This window comes from Nicotiana tabacum, chromosome 20 (genome assembly GCF_000715075.1).
Source record: "Nicotiana tabacum cultivar K326 chromosome 20, ASM71507v2, whole genome shotgun sequence".
NCBI classification, from domain to species: Eukaryota; Viridiplantae; Streptophyta; class Magnoliopsida; order Solanales; family Solanaceae; genus Nicotiana; species Nicotiana tabacum.
Window position 1 is genome coordinate 154,493,098 of NC_134099.1, and position 23,063 is coordinate 154,516,160.

General features: G+C 34.9%; 1 protein-coding gene across 1 annotated transcript; it reads left to right on the plus strand.

Moving 5' to 3' along the window:
* The first annotated feature begins 638 nt into the window (after positions 1–638).
* On the plus strand, positions 639–4,386 carry LOC107781647 (uncharacterized). Its single transcript, XM_016602381.2, has 3 exons — positions 639–1,358; positions 2,199–2,346; positions 2,593–4,386. Exons 2-3 carry the CDS (start codon positions 2,205–2,207, stop codon positions 4,032–4,034), a joined length of 1,584 nt encoding a protein of 527 aa, XP_016457867.1. The 5' UTR covers positions 639–1,358; positions 2,199–2,204; the 3' UTR covers positions 4,035–4,386.
* The last annotated feature ends 18,677 nt before the right edge of the window (positions 4,387–23,063 follow it).

A 23,063-nucleotide genomic window follows, 5' to 3' on the forward strand; every position in this document is an offset into this window, starting at 1 on the left:
GAAAAAATTATTCATTTATCTCGACGGAACGTCACAAGTTCCAATGAATCCAGAACTTGCTTTGTCATAAGTTTTCACGAATTGTTATGACTGTAGTATAAATTATCTTAATTTTGATAATAATTATTCACACTCACTAACCATAAGTTATCTTAACTTTGGTAATAATTATTCACTATCCACTACTTGCATTTATAAAAGTAACAATAATTATATTCTTACGTGTAAACAAGAAGAGATAGATTATAATTATTACAAACTTATTAATACGATCGTTATAACTTGTTGGTAAAAATTTTGATCAATAAGTTCTTGCTTCAAAATTGATCCAAATTCAATCCAAAATCTTAAAAATTCAATAGAATCACTTCCACTTCAACAAGTTCTTTTAAGCTCAACAAAATTCAATAATGGTATTTTATAATTTTATTTCAATCGAACCTATCCAAATTATTAGGGATAGATAATATAGGGTCAATTGACATTATTCGCTCAATATCTATTATTCAAAGTGGAAGTGAACAAATCAGTTACGAAGTCTTAGCCAACAGAATCCAGCCTCATATCCTATTTGACTTATTGACTAACCAATTTGGTGCAGCCAATATATAGCCATAGGGTATTTGGCGTAATTAACTGTAATTACCGAACCCCTTTTTCACCACCCGCAGTACTATTTTCCCTCAATAGACTTCGCTAACCCTAGCTTTACCTTTTTCATCGCCGACAAATTCAATTTTTCCCCCAATTTCAAAACCTACCTCCTTTCTCCCTCAATTCCACCTCGATTTTTCCTCTATTTCTTCAAATCAATCTTCGATTCTTCTAATTCTTTCCTTCCTCTATCGATCGATACCTTTTTCGGCTGTAGCCGTTTCAAAAATCGAATCCTGAAGTTAGGGTTTCAGATCTGTTTTATTTTCACCAGATCTGTTCTAATTCTCCTGTTTTTTTGTAAATTAATCTTTTTTTGGGTAATTCTTTGTTTTTCTTCTTCGATTTCTCTTGATTTTGTCAAAAAAATATTTAAAAAATCGATTTTCCCTATAAATAGTTTGTGATTTAGGGTTTCTTCTCTAATCGTTCTCTTTTTTTGTTTAGTTTATTGATACCCAGAATTTATTTCTGGTTGATTTTATTATTTTGCTTTTGATTGAAGCGTAGAGTCTAAATTGGGGATCTAGGGTTAGGGTTTTTTGTTATATTATAATTATAATTTGTCCCCTTTTTTCTCTCACTTTATTCTTTTCAAGGAAAAGAAATTATTTCATTTTAATTTCTGTTTATCTTTAAAAACTTTCCCCAATTAGAAAAAAATTTCTGCCCGCTCAATTCGACCAAGACGCTTCACAATTAAGGTACTTGAGCTCTGCCCAATAGTATTGGCATTCTGTTAGAAATAGTCTATTTGTTTGATTCTGCCTATATGATTAGACAAATATACGTTTTTCTCTTCAAATATTTATTTCACCTTCGAGGGTCAAATAATAAGATAACCAATTTAATGTTATTCTAATTTTCGAACAAAGGACAAGGACTTACCTGCTTTTCACTAGTTAGACATTTTAGAATGACTTCTTGCTTGGCTGAGCTCAATTATTCTTATATAGTTGTTGATAGTGAAATTACTGTTATAGTGGCATAGTATGCCCAGTGGCGGAGGCAGGATCTTCACGAGAGGGTTCAAAAATTTTTTTTTGTAGCTAGTGGGAATTGAACCCATGACCTTATGTAGATTTTGAACCCCCTTGACCACTAAACTATACTTTTGGATTGTGTTAAGGGTGTTCAAAACTTAATATATAGAGATAAAAAACAGATTTTGCCTTATATATATACATCGTAATTTTTCGGCGAAGGGTGTTCAGGTGAACACGCTTGCGCCCCCCTAAATCCGCCCCTGAGTATGCATGTTATGGAGAATTTTAGTTAGTGTTCTTTTTGGCTATGCAATATGGTGTTACGTTTAATGGAAAATGCTCAATGCTGTGCATGACTATGGCTTCAACATGTTTTTTCCTCTAGTGTTTGCTAATTGTCTTTTTTGAGGGATAAATTTGCACTTATATAGCATTTAAATTTCTGGATGTATTATGCAATTATGGTTGCATTGGTTAACATGTTTTTCGAATGTGTGGAACAATTTTTACTCTCTGGTCTTTTCCAAATTCAGTATCTTATTCCAACTCCCTTTACAGTTAAATATGGTGCAAAAGAGGCCATTTGGTGAAGAGTTGTGTGAGGTTTCATCAAAGCAGCCAAGGCATGTAGAACCAAACAGTCAGCTAGTTTCAGTTTTGGACTTCTCTCCTCATGAAGCAGTGGCTATGAAGCCTTATGCTTCAGGTAAAGGATTGATTCTTCAAGAAGCATTTTTGCTAGCTGTTCGTCGACTTGTATATTTGTGATGATTTTATTTATTTGGCAATTTTTTGTTAATTCCTGAGACATTATTTAAACACTTTGAGCAGTTTTATTCTAGATTGTCATATAGGCTTGCACTTTTAGTTGCAGACTTTGGATGTAAAAGGTTTTTGGATACGGTATCCTTTTTTTGATTCTTGGTTATGAACTGTTCCATATCTATAATAGGTGGAGATGGAGATAATACCAAGAAACCTGATAGTGGCAACGCCCCTGAAATTTCCACTTTTCCTGATCAAGATACTGATACATCCATTGATGGCTCTGCTTCAAACTCTTCGTGGCCCATTAGTAGCACTAGTGAAGAAGAAATCAGGTTTGAGGTGCCTTGTGACTCATTGAGGTCTCCTGAATATTATCTTCCATCCAGGACCATTACTCATCCAAGGGAAGTATATTTCTCTCTGTTGAGAAATTCTCCTCAAAAGTTGGTTCCTATTGGACCCGATTTCCAAGCTGAATTGCCAGAATGGGGTGGGCATGGTAGTAAGGATAAACCCACCATGCAGGATTCACATGAGAACATGAATCTTCCATCCCAAGCTCTAGAATCAGATTGTGTTGATGATTTTTCTGATGAAAATAAATTTGCTGGGACTTGTATCGTTCCAATGCGTAACACAGAAACAGCAGACCACGAGGAGATTGCTGGAGTGGGAAGAGCTGAATGTTCTTGTGAGGACGCAGGTTCCATGAGATGTGTTCGACTACACATCATTGAAGCCAGAGAAAAACTTAAGATATCCCTTGGTGAGGAGACATTTGTTAGGTTGGGTTTCTGTGGTATGGGAGAGGTAGTGACAGAGAAATGGTGTGAAGAGGAAGAGGACTTGTTTCATGAGGTTGTATTCTCAAATCCTGCTTCTTTAGGCAGGGATTTCTGGAACAATCTTGCTAGTGAATTTCCTTCACGTTCCAGGAGGGAACTTGTCAGCTATTACTTTAACGTTTTTATTTTGCGAAAACGTGCCAAGCAGAACAGATTTGACCCGTCCAACGTCGATAGTGATAATGATGAATGGCAGGAGATTGATGACACTGCTGATGACGAAGATAAAATGACGGATGGAGATGAGGATTCTGTGGTAGAATCACCAGAATGTCGAAATGATTTTGGCTGCAATGAGATTTATGGGGATGATAAACAGGCATATGATGAGAATGTTGGTGTTGCGACCTGGGAAGTCTATAAACCTGTAGGCTGTGGTAGCAGGAAGGTGTTCACTGATTTATCAGCAGAATGCCCTGATAAGTTATTTGATACTAACAGCAGTTTTACACCCAGTATTCAGCACCTAGACAGAGGCGTTTCAAATGAAGCGGGTCACTATTATTGCTCCCATACGCGTGACGCACCTGGCGGTGCTCCGGAAGCACCTCTTGGAAGGACTGTCAATGGTAGACATTGGGCAAGTGATTTTGCCAGTATTGGCCGTGACAGTGGGCATGACTTTGTGTTTGGACCGTGCAGCGCTAAAGAATGGGATATCGGGTATTTGAGCTGTGCCAAGAGTGAAGTTGACTTATTACCAACCCACACTATGATTGAAGAAGTCTTTGGAGATGGAGCCTGGAGTTACAAGAGCAGAGATGGTCACGGCTTAAACTAAGTTTTGCTAAAGTTACGCCAATGCCGCCAGCTGAACTTCCTAAAGACGCTTCTTGCTGAGTATACACATTCCTATTTTTCTTGTATATCGTAATGATGGAAGGAGGAATTTTTACGCAGATGTAAAAAATTATTTTGCAAGGGTATTACATGAGCTGAGGTGTGCTTGGCTTATTTCAATCTGTACAGTTGCTATTACTTATTTCTTTATTCAGCACCAATCCGTGTTTCTGTATAGGAATTGTTTTGAGTTTTGACCTATGGTAGGTGCTTAGGATTTGTGTAAATACAAATTATGGTATGACCAAACTATCCAAAATGGAAAAATCTCTTAAATTTATGGGATTTGAGTATATACGCAGACTTTGTAAAGAATTTTATATTATTAGTGTAGTTTAATCAATTATAGCAGCAGGTTGGTTATCATTCCAAAAAAAAAAAAAGTTACAAGAATAATGCCGACTTTTATAGGGATAATGGACCTGATGGTGTATAGTTTCGACAACTTCTGATGCACAGATCTTGAACTCAATGGTAAATGTATTAAATTGCACATTGCTCCATTGTTTGTTACATTTACTTGTGTTTTCCTCCTGAGGTTCTAACTCCTGTATAAACTATAAAGGAGAAAATTTCGTAATAGCAACAGCAGTATATCATTCGAGGTTTATCTAACTGGTTTTGATACCATGATAGGCATAACATTAGAGTTCAAAATTTTGCCACCAAAACGTCTTGGCAAATAATCATATATAACTAGCAAATGTATAATATATGTTTAATCATGTGTATAATTGTGTACTATAATTTATATATATTGGTTAAAAGAATGAACAATGAATTCAACCAGCTAATTTTATCCAGCATTTAGTGGATTTAATCTTTCCGATCTCTAATTTGATGCCACAAAATTGAGAAGAAACCAAACACCTGATTAATTAATTGCTAATAATTTAACTCACCCCAAATCCACACAAAAAAGAGGACAGTTATAAAATCATCAGCATACTTTGATATGATCTTTCTATCGTAAAAATAGCTAGAAAATAACCAGATTTACAAGTAGTCATTCAAAAATAGCCACGGTTTCAAAAGTAATCGAAATTTAGCCGCTTTTCATGTAAAGATAAATCTAAACAAAACCACTGTTCAAAATCCGGAAAATACTCTAGCATAATATACTGGAATTTCAGTATAATATGCTGAAACTCCAGTATATTAAGTATACTAGAACTCCAGTATATATTTATACTGGAGTTCCAGTATACTTATGCTGGAACTCCAATATATTACTGGAGTTCCAGTATAATATACCGGTCCAGCATAATATGTTGGAAATTCATACACAGGTGCTCCAATCTCCAGTATATTATGCTGGAACTTCCCACGTGTTGAAGTTCCAGCATAATATGCTGGAAGTTCATACACAGGTGCACCAATCTCCGATATATTATGCTGGAACTTTCCGTGTTGCAGCAAAATAGTGGTTATTTTTCAATGACTTTGCAAACGCTGGATATTTTTTAATAACCAATCCGAAAACTGGCTAGCCCATCGCATCATTAAGTTGAAGGTTGTTTAGGGGTGTTTGTTTTTTTTCTTCCAAAAAATGATGTTCCAAACCAAATTGACAACCCACGACACTCTTCCAATAGTAAAGTTTGGCCATTCCTTGTCTTCTCCCATGCCTTATTATTATCATTATTAAGATAAGATACCTTATTATGGCTTTATGCTTGGGCATAGTCAAGCTCTGTTCTCTCATATTCATGCCCTTTACCTTTGCACAGTTTGGAATCAAAGTGAAGCACTGCTACGGGGAATGAAGTTGCAGACATCCTGTCCAAATATGCTACTACTCTTACTGAAAAGGTCCTTTTCACCAATGAAATGGACCTCCCTAGTGAAGCAAGAGGAGCCATTAGAATGGATTGTTATTAAAACTGTATTGTTGTTAAAACAATAAAACATTAAACTTTCTGAAATAAAAACAGAAACAGAAAGTTAGTAGAACCAGTTTAACAAAAATAAATTCTGAAAAAACAATACAGGAAATCGAGTCCACTGAATGCACATTGTGTCCTTAAGGAAATTATTCCCCTCAAGTACACGAGATGTTGGAATATTATCCTCCCGGGATAGAACGGTTTAATTCACCAGCGTATTGATACCAAAAACTCCGGTGAACGGCGAACCACTCAATGGTCGTAAAACACACGGGAAGATATTGTGCAGAAGGAGAAGAAGATTATCGGAAAATTTAGTAAGTAAAAATTCTGGGATTCCAGGCATATTTATAGACCATTTGGCACTAATTCTGACGGGTCATGGGTTATTCCTGATTGAATTTTCGTTAATTAATTAATTAAATAATTGAGAAGAATTTTGTCCAAAAAGATTAATCAATCAATCTTTGACCGAAGCCGAAGCCGAGCCGAACGACGACGGCGGCGTGAGGAGATGAGCTTCTTTATATATACACAAAGATTTTCTTTCCTTCTTCCAATGGGGGACAAAGTGCGTTAGTAAAATGAACTAATTCAAAATTTCACTTCCCACCATTTTCCATTCACACCTCTTTTGTTATTAATAACAAAACCCAACATGGATAGATTGCAACTTCCAATTTCAGGATCAGACTAAAGAAACACACAGGATGGAATGTATACTGAAGGGGAACTATTGTTCTTATTGAATACTCCTTTACAGTAGCTCTTGTTCAATTTCCAAAGGTTTTGGTTTATGTCCCCTTCTTTGTACTATTTTACGGTGACTAAACAAGCTAGTGGATTTAAACCTTATTGAAATTGAAGGATTTAAAATATATATATATATATATATATATATATATGTGAATATTTAGTTTTGCACATACATGCATAGGGATCGAATCCATAATCTGTTTGTAGGGGAGTGGGGTGGGGTTCATTAATATAATTACTATAACTACAAAACAATCGTATTTTCCAATAGCTAACATTCACAATTTCCTTTATCTAAGACCAATATTTGTATCTTTCCTAGCTTCTCCATGCTTGTTTCACCATTTACAACTTGAGCTCTCATTTCTTCTTTGTAGCAACATATTATATCAAAAACTGCAGTCCACTATTTCCAATGGATGCTGTCATTAAGTGTACTTCCACTGGACGTAGTAATAAAAGTCAGTTTCATGTGGTAATAAAAGTTTTGTGGTTTTTGGTGTTAGATTCTGTTTTGGTTTTCTTCTCCTAGGAATATAATAGTATATAGACAAAGTTAATTAATTAGATATATTGTTACTCTTGTGTCATAACTCATATCCCTCGAGATCAAGCCCTCATCGGCACAAGAGAATTAAATTGCAGTTTAACTGCTCCACAATGTTTGCATATGACTCTCTTGTAGAGGTAATTGTAGAGCTTTTTTCTTACATTTTACACCTTTTCCCTTGTTTTTGCATTTAAAATTTGCCAACAATTAAGTATGCCTAATTATTTATTTTCTCCATCATTAATATACTATCCATCTCTTTTCCTAGAATGTTTCTATACTTTTTTCCGTTCCATTTTTTCCTTCACTTAAACCTCATCATTACTATTATTATTTATTTCTTTCCTTTAGATCTTTCTATATTCTTTCTATGCATTGGTTTTTTTCCCCATAACTCTAAAATAATTCCAATGCTCAAGGACTGTTCCAATACAAGTATTTTGCTCTCTAGACATTCAATTCTAATCCTATATTATTTTATAACTTCATTTGTTTTACTTGATATCATCTGAAATTATAGTTTGTGCAATATTTTTATTCATATTTGATTTCCTCAATTGCATTTGAATTTGGAAGTAGTAGCTTCAGCCTTTCTTTGTTTTACTTACTGCCCTCCCTATGGGTAAAAATAAAAATGAAAAACAAGGGACTATGGGTAGCCAGAGATTGGTAGAAGAATTCCATATATATGTGTGTGTGTTAAAATGGAATCATAACTATGCACCAATAAATTGACCTCTTTAACATTCTCTTATTGTGATTTTTTTCCTCACTTCTCCCAAGTTCTTTTCATATAATCCCTGAAGTTTATTTTAACAACGCTTTATTTTTATTTTTTATTTTGATTTACTTTTGATTGTTATACTGTAAGAAAATTATTACATGATTGAACATTGATCTGTAGATTGCCTGGATGAAAATTTTGTCAATGTATAATCTTCAAAGGAGATTTGAAGCAGCATCAAGTAATTAATTTTATAGTAGTGGCAAATAATTCGGTAATTCCTTTTGAACTTCTCCCTGGGAAGGGAGAAGCAAAAAAGATATTGTACTTGTGTAATAACGTAAAAGAATAATTATATGTTCTTCTTTCTTTGCTTTTTCTATCCAATGCATTAGGTTTCTAAAGTTTTGTAAATGCCTAATTTAGTGGAACGCAGTAAAACTAAAAAGTTCACACTTATTTAAAAAAATCAACTGATTATTTATATATATAAATGTTACATAAAAAATTTGGGTAGAAAATTGATTATCTATAAATGTAAATAGAATGGTTGTTATGGTTTCAACCTTTCATATTCCATATTTATGAATCGTTACAATCTTTTGTCATAATCCATATTTATAAGGGAAAATGCATAAGTACCCCTGACTTATACTCGGATTTTCAACTATACACTTTATATTTGCGGGAATCTTATTACCTCCCTAAACTTTTTTTAAATGGAATTATTTGTACTCTTAACGCTGACGTGGCAGAGTGTGTGTATTTCACTCTCCTTTTCAAGAAAAAACGATTTTCAGATTATTTTTTATTCTTTTTTACCATTTTTCTTACTTTTTTTTCCTTTTCCTTTTCCTTTTTCTTTGTCTTTTTTCTTTTACTTTTTTTTTCGTTTCTTCTCTAATTCCGGCGGATATTCATTAATCGGTGACTTTGTCTAATCGTTTTTCTTCCATTTTTTCTTTTCACACATAAATTAAACTCTCAAAAAGATCTATTCGTAAGCAAAGCAAAATACGCTCAGATCTGGGGGGAAAAATTCATCATCGGAAAACCTTCTCACGCCGAAAAATAAAATGATATATTGAAATTTTAACTGGAAAAAGTCTTCTCAGCTTATATTCATTTTTATTTTTTTTGCTCTTCCTCCCACACATAAATTACACTTTCAAGAATATATATATATATATATAACAAACACACACTTAGATCGGGATAAAAATCTATCGCCGGAAAAAAAAATTCGCCGGAAAAAATGGTATTCGTGAAATTCCGATGACCACCATTTTATGCCGCCGGTGACCAAAACAAAAATAAAGAGAATGAAATAACCAAAAAAGTGAGAATAATAAGAAAAAAGAAAAAAAGATAAGAAAAAGAAGAAAGAATTAAAAAAATTACAAAAAATACATGTGGGCCGCGTGTATTTCACCACTTGCCAAGAGTTTGGTTGTCTAGTTTTAGGGTGGTATATATTCCATTTAAAAAAAAGTTTAGGGGGTAATAGGATTTCCCCAAAGATAAAGTGTGTAGTTGGGAATCCGAGTATAGGTCAGGGGGTACTTATGCATTTTTCCTATTTATAAGAATAAAGAATTCCTACAGTTGCAATGACTTTTCTACTGGCAAGTTTCTTCCTTATCCTCTAGCCATTCATATTATTGCCTTTTCAATTCTCATTTTTATTAAGAATATTAGCTTTTGCATTGGCTACGTTTCAACGGAATTTATACTCATTTTTCTTTTGGGAATTACTATTTTTTTTACTGTGTTATAATTGATATTCTTGAAAAGAAAATTAATCAATTCAGTTTAGGTCTTGATATATGTGCTAACAGAAAGCACCGACGGTAAACGTTAAAATAAGAATATGATAATTTGGAAATAAATTATTGATACTACTAGGCATTAGTTGTGTTGCAAGATGTACGACGTCGGATAAAATGACTTCAAATTCGATAAGTTGCTCAAGGTTAACGTGCAATTTTGTGACGTTGGACATGTTTTTTGAAAAGCATAAGAAATATATATTACATACATACAGGTGTATTGTATGATTATGAAGATTTTGTGCTAGATATTACACATTAGAATCTAAAAAATGAGATTTAAATATTTGAGAAAGAACAAATAACCTTGAAAAATTATTTATTTCAAGGCTTATGAAAAATATACAAACAATAATGTTGGTCAAAGATATTTACCACCTCCGGCATCACCAATTGGAGGTCTTAAAGACATGCGACTAAATAAACTTTTGTATATTTAATTTTTTATAAACTTTTGTATATTTTATTTTTTGTATTGTACTGGGGTTTAATATTTTTAGAAATTTGGATGATATCGATTACATATATATAACTAATTTATGACTTTAACAATATCTTTTATCATCGCCGAAGAGCAGATAGATTTCACTAGTTACAGGAATAATTTTGGTCAAAACAAAATTTATGCGCATTTTGGAAAATTGACATTTCAGTATACTAAACAATAATTTTCTATTAATGTATATTAGAAAAAATATTTTTAACATAATCTAATATCATAGTAAATTCTTCAAAGAAAAATTTACCATAATTAATATGCGTATGATTTAAGGATTTCTTACTCTATAATTGTTCAAAATTATTATATTTACTTATATTTGTATGATTTATATGTCATTCAAATAGAATTGATTAAAAAAAAGGGAAATTACATAAGTTGTCACCCGACCTATGGCCTAAATCCCGCTTACACATTTTCTGTGGACCATAATAACCTTACACACGCAACCTTTCTAAAATGTGCCTAGTACACACTTCATTTGACCAGGTCTAAGCGTGTGTAATACAAACTGGACCAAGCGCGTGGACAGTATTTCAAAACAATTTTTGTCTTTAATAAACGGTCAAAAACACATTCCAACGACCCTTTTTAAAAAATTAAAAGGGCCTTAACTCATTTCTATCTATACTAGGACCCGATTTTCATCTTTTTCTTCCTCCTTGAAAGCTCTAAAGTGAAGAAAATTTTATCTTCTTGAAGCCAAAATTTATTCCTCTTCTTGAAGCTCGAAGCCAATATTACAATCTTCTTATATTTCTTCCTTCTCTTTTTTGACATAAGGGTTAAATTTTCAGGGCTCAATTTTAAGGTTTGGAAAAATGCATAATCTGAGAAAATTTTGATATTGTGGTGAAGAAGCTGTTGTGATACAGTCATGGAGTGTTGATAATTCGGGTCATCGATTTTACATATATCCATTTTATGAGGTAAATATCAATTGTACTTTTCTAATCGATTTTATATTCCGTAATAATTTTTTCTCTTCAATTTTTCAGAGGGACAATCGATCGGCATGTAATTTCTTTATGTGGTTTGACCCCTCAACTCCAGAGCACTTGAAAATGGTGATTTTGGGGTTGCTGAAGAAGAAGAGGGCATTTGATGCATTGTTGAAGGAAAATAGAAACCAAAGAAATTGGAGGAGATTGTGTGTGCTAATTTTAATTGCAATTGTGTTGAAATTGATTGTGTTAGGTACTTCTAAAGATTGTTATATAATGTAAGAAAATGAATGAAGTTTTTTGGTAGATTTTGTATCCCTTTGTTAGAAATGAATGAAATCTTTTGGTAATTGTTAATGTTGTTTTGTTTGAGTTTGTTGCTGTTTGAGTTGAATGATTTTTTTTGGCAATTGTTATTGTTGTTTTGTTTGACTTTGTTGCTGTGTGAGCTGATAGTGCAGTTAAAACACACCTCAAATTGTGACTAATAAAACACTGAAACACAGTCAAATAGTGGCTGATATACAGCTCAAATGCTGAAATTTTCCAGAAATAACAGCATACAAAAATGACAGCACAAATGCTTAACAACATACCAAAATAACAGCATTCATACAACACTAAAGACAAATCTGCCCAGAAATTATCAAACAACACTAAAAATATATTTTATCATAGAGTAAAGGTGTTCATTACAGTCACCTAATAGCAGCAGCCTGCTGTAAGCACGTGATTTTTGCCCTATATGAGAATTACTCCCAAAAAATTCAAAAATAAAATGATTTTCCTTGGTGTGCAATTTTGTGATATTTTTGAATAATTATTTGTATTTGTCTGTGCATGTTTATTTGTTAAATTAATAAAAATACAAAAATATGTTGCATTTTGCATGTAGGATTTAATTCTACAATTGTTAGTAATTAAGTTTGTTTTACAAAAATTAAAAAATTACAAAAAATAGGCATCTTTTGCATTTTTAGCATTTAATGTCCAAATATACAATTTTATGCATAATTATTACTTAATTGTGCGTTAATTGTTATTGGGAGTTAATTTGCGCTTTTATAACTTAATTTAGGTCTTAATAATAATTTAAGCATTTTTAGAATTTAGTTTTAGAAAAATAAAAGAAGAAAAGAGAGCAAAAATACAAAAATCGGAATTGGGCCTCTTCTTCAATTTCAAACCACAAGCCCAAAAATTGTCCAACCTTCTCATGACCTGGTCCATTCCAAACCGGGTCGACCCAGTCCGGTACCAACAACCCAACTCCCCATCTTCATTTTTCATTTTTCATTTTTTTACCAAAACAACAAAAAAATCAAACCCTAAAACCTAAAACTAATTCCACCCGCCCCCTCTCTTTCTTCTTCCTCTCCAAAAGCTTCACCAAGCTCCCGTCCCTAGCAGCCACGGTTGCCTCCTTGTCGTCAACCACCCTCCAGTCCATCGCCACCCTCACATCCATAGCAGACCAAACACACCAACTCCTCCATCAGTCACAACCCCGATAACGAAACCATTAGCGGCTACTGTTGCGTCGAGCTGCGTTGTTGTTGCATCTTCTTCTCAACATCAACGCTGCTACTTCTCTTCTTTCTGCCATAGTTGCTACTATTTCGTCGAGCTCGAACATGAGCTAACATGGCTGCGCCAAGCAGTGTCGCTGCTTCAAGATTCCAGCTTCATTGACGCGCCGCTGCTGCATCCTCCAGTTCCTCCATTGATGCTGCGTCGACCAGCTGCTTCTTCCATCTTTCATCGACGCCGCTGTCGAGCATTTGCTCCGCGTCCAGCTCCCTCGTCCATGGCTGCTGTCACTGCTGCTCCGTCGAGCTCCACCATAAAACCCAACTGTTGTTGCGTTCATCGTCCATGGCTGCACTGTTCTTCTCCATCGATCTCGCGTACTGCTCCATTTTTTTTATGCTTGTTCCAGCTGCTGCTACTGCTTCGGCTTTCTTCATCTCACATCACCCTCACTCATCGTCCTCATTACAAGCGATGAGATCGCTCGATCGTTAGTTCCAGTCGTAATTCAAAAATCGAGCTTTTCGATGGAGTTTCTTTGATGTTGAAAATGAAGAAGTTTCTATTAAGAAGGTCAGATTCTAACTTCGCTCATCTTTCGATTTTCAGATCTTGCGTCGTGGGTATATGAGTTGTTTGGTTCGATTTCCTTCGTTCCAGTTTTAGGTCTCACGTGATACAGACAACTTGGCCCTTTCATTTGTGATGTTTGTTTGTTTAATTGTTAAATCGCATAAGAAGTTTACATAGTCATTTGTCTCCATTAATTGTCATATTATCTTGTTTCCGTTAGTTGGTTTGTATATTTGTATTGGTGTAGTTTGCTATTTGTTGTTTGGTTCCCTGTTCGTTCAGGTTTTGTCTAGGTTAAATCACGATTTTATTCCCAATGCAGTTAGTTTAGTCCCTTGCATCTATGTGTCGATCGTAGTCTGAAATCTACTCGTAGAAGTTCAACATATTTTAGTATGAATCATTCATCTTCATTATAATGTTGTTTGATTCAGTTTGAGTTCAATTATTTTTTGAGTTTAGTGATTTGAATCTACTTGTTTGCTATTGTTGTTGAATCTGAAAGTGGGATTATTGTTAAAATTTGTTTAGTCAAAATAATTCCTGCTTTTGTTGTTCATGGTATGTTTTTCAGTTTGCATCATTTCCGTTAATCGTTGATTCATGTTGTTTCAGTTTATTTTGTTGTTAATATTGTTGTTTCCTTGCTCAATCATTTTTGGTCGAAGTTAACCAGGATTGGTTCCCGATATGGTTGATTTATTTCCATTAATTTGGAGTTGTGTTGTTCATCCGTGTTCATATGATTTGTTGTTTGAATTTGTGTAGAAATTGGTCATATTGGCTATATTTTGGTTGAGTTTGATTAATTGATTTGTTATAGCTGATGAGGGTAGTTTGGTAAATTGTAGTACGTTAAGGGGTAAAATGGTAATTGCAATAAGGTCGGAGGGGTAGTTTGGTAATTGAACATTTTTGAATAATTCTTTATGTTAAGCATGGGGGACAAAATGTAATGGGGTGTGGGTGATATAGTTGTTTAATATAAACGGGGGACAAGACAAAATGTAATGGAGGAGAATATGGTAATTGTTTATGGTAGGCATGGGGGACAAAACGTAATGGGTTGGTTTGATATATTAGTTTAATGTAGTGTGGAATGAGTTGGAAGATAATGGGTTTGGTAGGAGAAAGTAGTTGATTTTAATTGATTAAAGGGTTTGGGATTTGAAATAAATAGAGATCTTGAATCAGATTTTAAGGAGAGAGAATACACCGAAGAAGAAGAGAATAGAAGAAAAAAACGGACAGAGAGAATAAGAGAGAGAAAAAAAAAGAGCTGAATATCTAAGAGAGAAAGAAAAATTCCGAAAAATATTTAAACTTTCAAATAAAAAAAAACTAAAAAATCTTCTGCATTCTTTCATTGTTTGAAATCAGCATTAATTGTTGTTGTTTCATAAAAGCTTGAAGTTTTTGTTTTGGGATTACTACTCCACCGGTTTGCAAACTCTGTTCCTGGGTTGTTACTGTTGCTGGATTGTTGTTGCTGTGCTGTATTGTTATTACTGCTGCTGATTCTCATCTTCATTTTCTTTTGCTTCCAATATCAGGTACACAACTGACACGCTGGTTATTGTAATCCGAAATATGAAGCATGAATACGAAAAATGAAGAGTTGAAATTCTAAATTTGCTTTAATTATATTTTGAATTTTATTTGTATGTACAAATTATTTAGCTTGCAAAAATCAGAATCATGTAGCTATTTAATACATATAGTGGATCATCCGACGATAGCTTAACAGATGAACTATCTACATATATTGCCTAAAAATAAATAAATGGTGTAGTAACTCCGTCGAGTCAAAAATCAAACGAATAGGCCATCTAGTAGGAACTTGGTAGAAATATTGTTTAGTTAAATAATATTGTTTAATTTCAGCATATAAATGGTCTAAGATTAAAATTAGATTGCTAAGTTTTTTTTAATTTGACAAACTGAGAGCATGCCTAGTATAATGTAACTAGGTAATAACATGTGAATAAGACGACACAGGTCTAGTTTTATGTCATACACGTTGGGCATGGGCCTGCAGTGGCAACGGACTGTCCTGTTTGCATCATTTTCAGATTTTATGAATCATATTCAAAATTCATCTATAACAACTCAAGCATGTAAATAAATTAAGATATTTTCTCTTTTATTTTGTAGAGACAAATTTCAATAGAAAAATGTAGGCATTTTAGGACTGTCCTTTTAAAAATAAAATGAGACGAGCCTCGCTTAATAAAATGTATAGATTGCGGGGCCCTCATAAAATGTATGTGTTAATTACTTAGAACTCGGGATCGGCCGCTTAGCGAACTTCACGGTTTTCCCCAAATAATAAATACGCTAATCGCTGTAGGCGCGATTTAATAATAATACATTCTTAAACACGGGTGCGCATTTATGCGACCCAAATCCAAATCCCAAAACATTGAATAAAAATACGTTCCGGATCACGGGTGCATTTTATGTGATGCAATCCAAAGACATATTTTTTAAACGATGTTCACATTCTTTTAAAAATATAATAATAAAAGCGGCTAAAGGATAAAATTTGCACATAAGTTTATAATACGTATTATATCAGATAATCAAGCCAAATATAACAGTTGAGCGACCGTGCTAGAACCACGGAATTCGGGAAAGCCTAACACCTTCTCCCGGGTTAACAGAATTCCTTATCCGGATTTCTGGTTCGCGGACTGTAATACAGAGTCATGCTTTTCCTCGATTCGGGATTAAAATTGGTGACTTGGGACACCCTAAATCTCCCAAGTGGCGACTCTGAAATAAATAAACAAATCCTGTTTCGATTGTCCTTAAATTGGAAAAAAACTCCTGTACCCTCGCGGGGACGAAAAAAGGAGGTGTGACAGCTCTGGCGACTCCGCTGGGGATAAAACCGTAACCCAGAACCATTGGTTCAGGGTTAGAAATTTGAGCTTAGATAAATTGTTATATTTGGTTTTATCTGATTCTGTTACATGATATATGCCTAATGTGCTAAATGATGCTTTTACCGCTTTAATATTATCTGAATTGTGTATATAAAACTTCCACGAAACCCTTCTTCTTTCTGAGTCTTCTGAATTTATGGTGCACGCGTGCGCATGGCCCACCTTTCTGTTAGAAGTCATACCCAATAAAACGAAGTTGGGACAAGTAACTAGGCCGGGTAGACTTTCGTGCTCCCGGTACGTTGCCCCCACTTCAGCTCAAGCTGTCCACTTGGGTAAGCCAGGGCTAGAACAATATACCTCAGGTTTTTCACTTAGAATAACTCAGCTTCATGTCGGATCCCTAGTAGGAACGTTTGTTTGCATCACGTGCATTTGACTTTGGAGGCTCAACATAGGGGTTGGGTCTGTCTAGGACAGGTGTTCAAAAAATGAAAATGACCATCCTGATGCATCTTACTTGCTGCTACTTGCGCATTTATTTGATTCGGACTTGTGTGTTGACTGACTTTTGAATATCAGGAATAATATTTTGAAATTAAAAAAGAAAAAGAAAAAAGGAAATAGCGGTTAGGGAATTGATTGTTTATTTTTGAAAAAAAAAACCAATGCCCAAATACCGTCAAAACTCTGCCGAAATTTTGAGAAATTGAAAAAAAATTGTCTTATTAGTTTGTTTTATTAAAAGAAAAAGAAAAATAGAGAAAAAAAGTAGTTGTTCTGTCTTATTTTTCAAAAAATAAAAATAAAAAAAGAAAATAGTTTGTCTTCCCCTGAAAAATGACAATGAAAAAAAAGTCTTATTTTTAAAATAGTTTTTTTTATTTGTTTCTGAAAATGCCAAAATGAAAATGAAAGAGTCGTGCTTGGAAAGTGGTTTTGTTATTTGTTGCTGAAGAAAAAAAAATCCTGTTTTAAAATAGTTCGGTTAATTTGCCCGAACTACGCGGGTTTGATTCTCACCGGATGTGAGATACGTAGGCAACCCTCATCGGGTCCAACCCCCCTTTTGCTAAAATAGCCAAAAACCAATAAATAAATAAAAAACGTGTCAAAATTTTAATTTTGTCATAAATAAGTCGGGCGGTGTCCAACCTCCCCTTTTGCTAAAAATAAAATAAAATATGTCAAATTTTAATTTTGTCATAAAGAAGTCGGGTGACGCTGTTTTATCAAGACATAGCCGAATGTTCCCGAAAGGGACGCCGGAAGGCTGACTTTTGGTCCAGATGACTTTTGGTCCATAAACAGCCACCTTTTGGGTCATGTTTAGGATTTTTGGTCCAGTTGACCCACACAGCCTTAAAAAATCTTCGTCCCCGAGGCGCTGAAGGGTCGTGTTTGCAACACCCGGTTTTAATTATAATTTGAAAAAACAAACAAAGAGTCAACGGTCAGGTAAATACCGTTTGGATTTTTGGTCAAAATAAGTCGAGCCAGCTTCGGTCGCGTCTTAAACCGTTCTTGCCGAAATAGCCTTAGAGTATCTTTCAGTTGTCGAAAGGCTATTTTCGTAAAAGAACGGACAAGTTGGTAAAATGTCAAAATAATCCTCCCCGGCTTCAAAATTCATGTGAGATTTGGAAAGGGCCACATTTGCAAAAATAGCCGTTTGGTTGCATTTGTCAAACGGGGAAAGGAAGCTGGCCGTTTGTTTTTGAGTTTGTAAATCTTTTGATTAGAATATGCGGGTTGTTTGATTTTCAAGTTTGTAGGTCATCTTTAAACCTTTGAAACCCAGTTTATTTTAATATAAAAATTGAAAAAAAATGATTAGTATTGTTTATCTTTTATTGGCACGAACTACGCTTGGTCTGATTCGTGCGGGGTCATGATACGTAGGCAATCTCCATAAGATTCGACCACAACACAACAAAAAAAATGAAAAAAAAATGAAAAACAAATGAAAAAAAAAATCGAAAAAAAATGAAAAATGTTGTTAATAATGAGGACCGACTGAGTCCATTCTAACCTGTTTTGCTTTGAATCACAAAGAAAGTTAGGTGGTTGGTTTGTGGTAAGCCGGAAATACAAGACCCAGAAGCACACTTTGCGGGGATCAGGCTTGATAACAGAAGCACTCGAATCCTATTGGGACTTGTTGACTAAGGTTGATGATATTGAAGTTGGCAATGGTCTCGACAATATTGATGCGAAGCTCAGTGGCTAAGATGCCAATTTTGATAAAGTGGGAGGACGCCCTCTTCCTTGGTCAGCAAGAGAGAAGCTTGTGGTGGCTTATTTTGTTGTCATTTCTGGTGTTCGGATTATTAGGGTTGTAATTCAGATATTGTCTTGTGTCAAACTTTCTCATATTTCCATTTTGTCATAGCGGTCTGTTTAAGTTTTGTCCAGGCTATTTTAGGATTTTATTCTGGTTTGTTTCGTTTGTTTTGTTATTCAAACCATTTCACCGGTAGTCTAATACAAAATCCGGTCTTTTATTATTTCCATTCATCTTTTTGTTTAGTCCTTTTATCATTTTTGTTCAGCGCTGATTCTAGTGACATGACATGCGCACGCAGTTTGGGCCTAATCTTAAAAGTTAATCATAAAACCCCGGAAAGGTGATCAGAACATTTAAAGGAAATAAGGACGGTTTGAGATTATTCGGAGCTCGAGTCATGTGGAACTAGGGCAAGTAAAACACAAAGAAAACCGTTAAAAGCAAGATTCACCTTTCATGATAATGAGAGTGAGAGTGTCGCCCCACAGTGCTTTAGAAGTGACAAATGAACAAACAGATGTTGAATATAATTGTCAAGACTAGCACCATCAAAAGAGGCTACAAATCTTTGTTTAATTGTGTTGTTTGGATTTGGCATGTTTTGAAGACTGGAATGACGAAGTCATTTTGTTCTGCTACCTAAACACTTTATCCTTCGTTACCCCTTTTGAGCCTTATTTATTTTTCTTTCATACCCCTCATTCGGAATCATTAGCAACGACTAGAAAACACAATCATGGCAGGTAAACAAAAGAAGAAGAAAAAGAGAAAGAAAGAAAACAACAAAACGAAAAAAAAACAACAAAAAGGAGAAATGAAAAAAAATGAATGATAAAAAAAACAAAAGAAAGTCATAATTAAGAAGAGGAATTGGGAACTACGTTTGACCTGATTCCTCAAAGAGGATACGTAGGCGCTTCACGGCTCGGTCATAGGGTGCATAATGGCCACAATGGTCACAGTGCGCATGGTGTAATAATTTTTTTTTTAAAAAAAAATTTAATTATAAATAAATAATCTCCAAGCAAGAAACTGGGGCAAGGGTTGCGCTTGTGGTAAACAAAATTGGTTCCGAAGGTTGTAATTTTAAACCCCAAATTTATTTTGTTTTTGAGCCTTTAATACCCTTTCTTTCTAACCTATCCAAAAACCCACATTACAGTCCAAAGAAAGACCTTCTGATCAGTCTGCAAAAGATGCCAAGTCAGACAAATGAGAGTCTTACCGGCGAACATAACATTCTGTTCCACAGCAGAAAGGACTCTAATCTCCAGCAGAGAGAGTCATACCGGCAACACTCCAAATCCCCAACTGGAAAGTGATACAAATGAGAGAGTCTTATCGGTGAAAATCTTCACGGACACCATAAGGCGATGAAAGCTGAGAGAAAAACCAAAATGAGAGAGGCTTGATAGTGAAAACCCTTCGGGCTCTACAAGTCGAATAAGATTGAGAATCAGATGGGGAATTGCCAATTGAAGGTCTTGAAAGACGATTGACGGCGGAGGATAGGCCACATGTGCATGCCATGACCATTAGAGCCGATATCTGCGTTTGATAGGTTTTTATTTATATATTCTTTTGTTAAAGAGTCATCTTTTTCCTTTGTCTTTTATTCTGTTCCTTTTTATCTTTCTCCTTTCATAGAAAATTCCCCAGTAGAGTCTGTTTGGTCAGAACCAGTGGGAAATGACTTCAAAATAGGCCATCAGCTTTCCAATTATGCAAGACGAGATCTGACTAGTACATCCAAGTGGTATAGTCAGCAAGGAACAAGCGCGAGGCCAGTGTCAAGAAAGATAAGAGATATCCCCAGCAAGAGGAGATTGACAAAAGGATCAACGAGTGTCAAGAGGTATATCCTTGTCGAAATCAAAGGTTATAAACCTCAAGGCCAAGGCCTGTGGACAAATCAAGAAGAGCAATGGGCATGATTTGGGAAATTCATGCAAGACTAAAAGGTCGGGGAAATGCCAGTTTCTGAGCTATGCCACAAAAGAAGAGGGATATCCCCAGTAGAAAGGGATTATCCCCAACAAATAATATCATCCCCAATAAGTTGTGGAACGCAGAGCAAGGAAGGAGAAAGGGAAAAGTCATCCCAGTGGAGTATCACAACCAACTACCACGCTTTAAACTAACAAATTTTGTTTGATTTGAAACAGGTAAAGGAAATGACATTGATGTCGGAAATGCATGCCATAAGGGAGATTGTCAAACTGGGGCAGAAAATTTTCCTTTCATTTAGAAAATTTTCTGGAAGTCAGGTACCCATTCGGGGAAGAATAAAGATAACACCAGTCTCAAAGGAAGTGGTCTTTGAACCAGTGTTGCCCCCAACACAATAAGTTTTAATAAAAGGAGTTGTATCCCCAGCGGACAGAACCAAAAAGATGAAACTGGTGTTTAGAAAAAGCAAAAGCCATTATCATCCCCAACAGCTTCCAGAAGAATGAAGCATCGATTTGAAGGGATAAAATTCCCGAGCAGCGTTATCCTCAACAACGTTATCCCAAGAAGATAACACTTTTATCCCCAGCAGTGTTGGGAGAAAATAAAAAAAAAATTGAAGGAGGGGAAGAAAGGAGACTCCCCCAGTGGTATTATCCCCAGCAAGCAAGAACAAAGCAGCGCAAAGGAAAAAGAAAAGAAAAGAAGAAATTACAAAGGTAAGTTTCTCAAATCATTGATCTTTACATTTTCCTCCTAGGATAAAAAGTCCTAATCTGATGAATTTCCTTCCCGATACAATCTTAGTCCGATGAAATTTTCTCCTAAGATATCAAATCTTAGTCTGATGAATTTTTCTCCTAAGATATCAAATCTTAGTCCGATGAATTTTCTCCTAAGATATCAAATCTTAAGTCTGATGAATCTTTCTCCTAAGATCACAACAAAATGGAACTAGTTTGACGATTTATCTCCTAGAGTCACAATCTTGGTCCGATGGAATTTTTCTCCCAAGATAAGATATCAAATCTTGGTCCGATGGAATTTTTTTCTCCCAAGATAAGATATCAAATCTTAGTCCGATGAAATTTTCTCCTAAGATACCAAATCTTAGTCCGATGAATTTTTCTCCTAAGATAGAAATCATAGTCCGATGAAATTTTTCTCCTAAGATATCAAATCTTAGTCCGATGAATTTTCTCCTAAGATATCAAATCTTAGTCTGATGAATCTTTCTCCTAAGATCACAACAAAATGGACCTAGTTTGACGATTTATCTCCTAGAGTCACAATCTTGGTCCGATGGAATTTTTTCTCCCAAGATAAGATATCAAATCTTGGTCCGATGGAATTTCTTTTCTCCCAAGATAAGATATCAAATCTTAGTCCGATGAAATTTTCTCCTAAGATACCAAATCTTAAACCGATGAATTTTTCTCCTAAGATAGAAATCTTAGTCCGATGAAATTTCCTCCTAAGATATCAAATCTTAGTCCGATGAATTTTCTCCTAAGATCACAACAAAATGGACCTAGTTTGACGATTTATCTCCTAGAGTCAAAATCTTGGTCCGATGGAATTTTTCTCCCAAGATAATATAATAAAATCTTAGTCGGATAATTTGAAAAAAGAAGAAGTTTGAATTTGAAAAAAAAAGGGAGTCATTTTTTTAGTTTTCTTAAGATTATCAATGTTCAGTTGTTGTTGAAGTCAGGAGCCCGCCTGAAGAGAGGAATGACGTTTATTTTAAAAGTTGTTTGTTTGAAGTCAGGAGCCGAGCCTGAAGAGAGGAAAGGCGTTTTATTTTTCAAAATTGTTGTTGAAGTCAGGAGCCCGCCTGAAGAAAGGAAAGGCGTTTTATTTTTAAAAGTTGTTAAAATCTCGCCAGCCAAAGAAAGGAATGGCATTTTATTTTGAAAAGTTGTTGAAATCTCGCCAACCTAAAGAAAGGAACGGCATTTTATTTTTAAAGTTGTTTAAATCTCGCCAACCTAAAGAAAGGAATGACATTTTATTTTCAAAGTTGTTGAAGTCAGGAGCCCGCCTGAAGAGAGGAATGTCGTTTATTTTAAAAGTTGTTTGTTTGAAGTCAGGAGCCCGCCTGAAGAGAGGAATGGCGTTTATTTTAAAAAAAATTGTTGAAATCTCGCCAACCTAAAGAAAGGAATGGCATTTCATTTTTAAAGTTGAAGTCAGGAGCCAACCTAAAGAAAGGAATGTCATTTTATTTTTAAAGTTGTTGTTGAAGTCAGGAGCCCGCCTGAAGAGAGGAATGCCGTTTATTTTAAAAGTTGTTTGTTTGAAATCAGGAGCCCGCCTGAATAAAGGAATGACATTTTATTTTTAAAGTTGTTGTTGAAGGCAGGAGCCCGCCTGAAGAGAAGAATGGCGTTTATTTTAAAAGTTGTTGAAATCTCGCCAACCTAAAGAAAGGAATGACATTTTTTTTAAAAAAAAAATTGTTGAAATCTCGCCAACCTAAAGAAAGGAATGACATTTTATTTTAAAAGTTGTTTGTTTGAAGTCAGGAGCCCGCCTGAAGAGAGGAATGGCG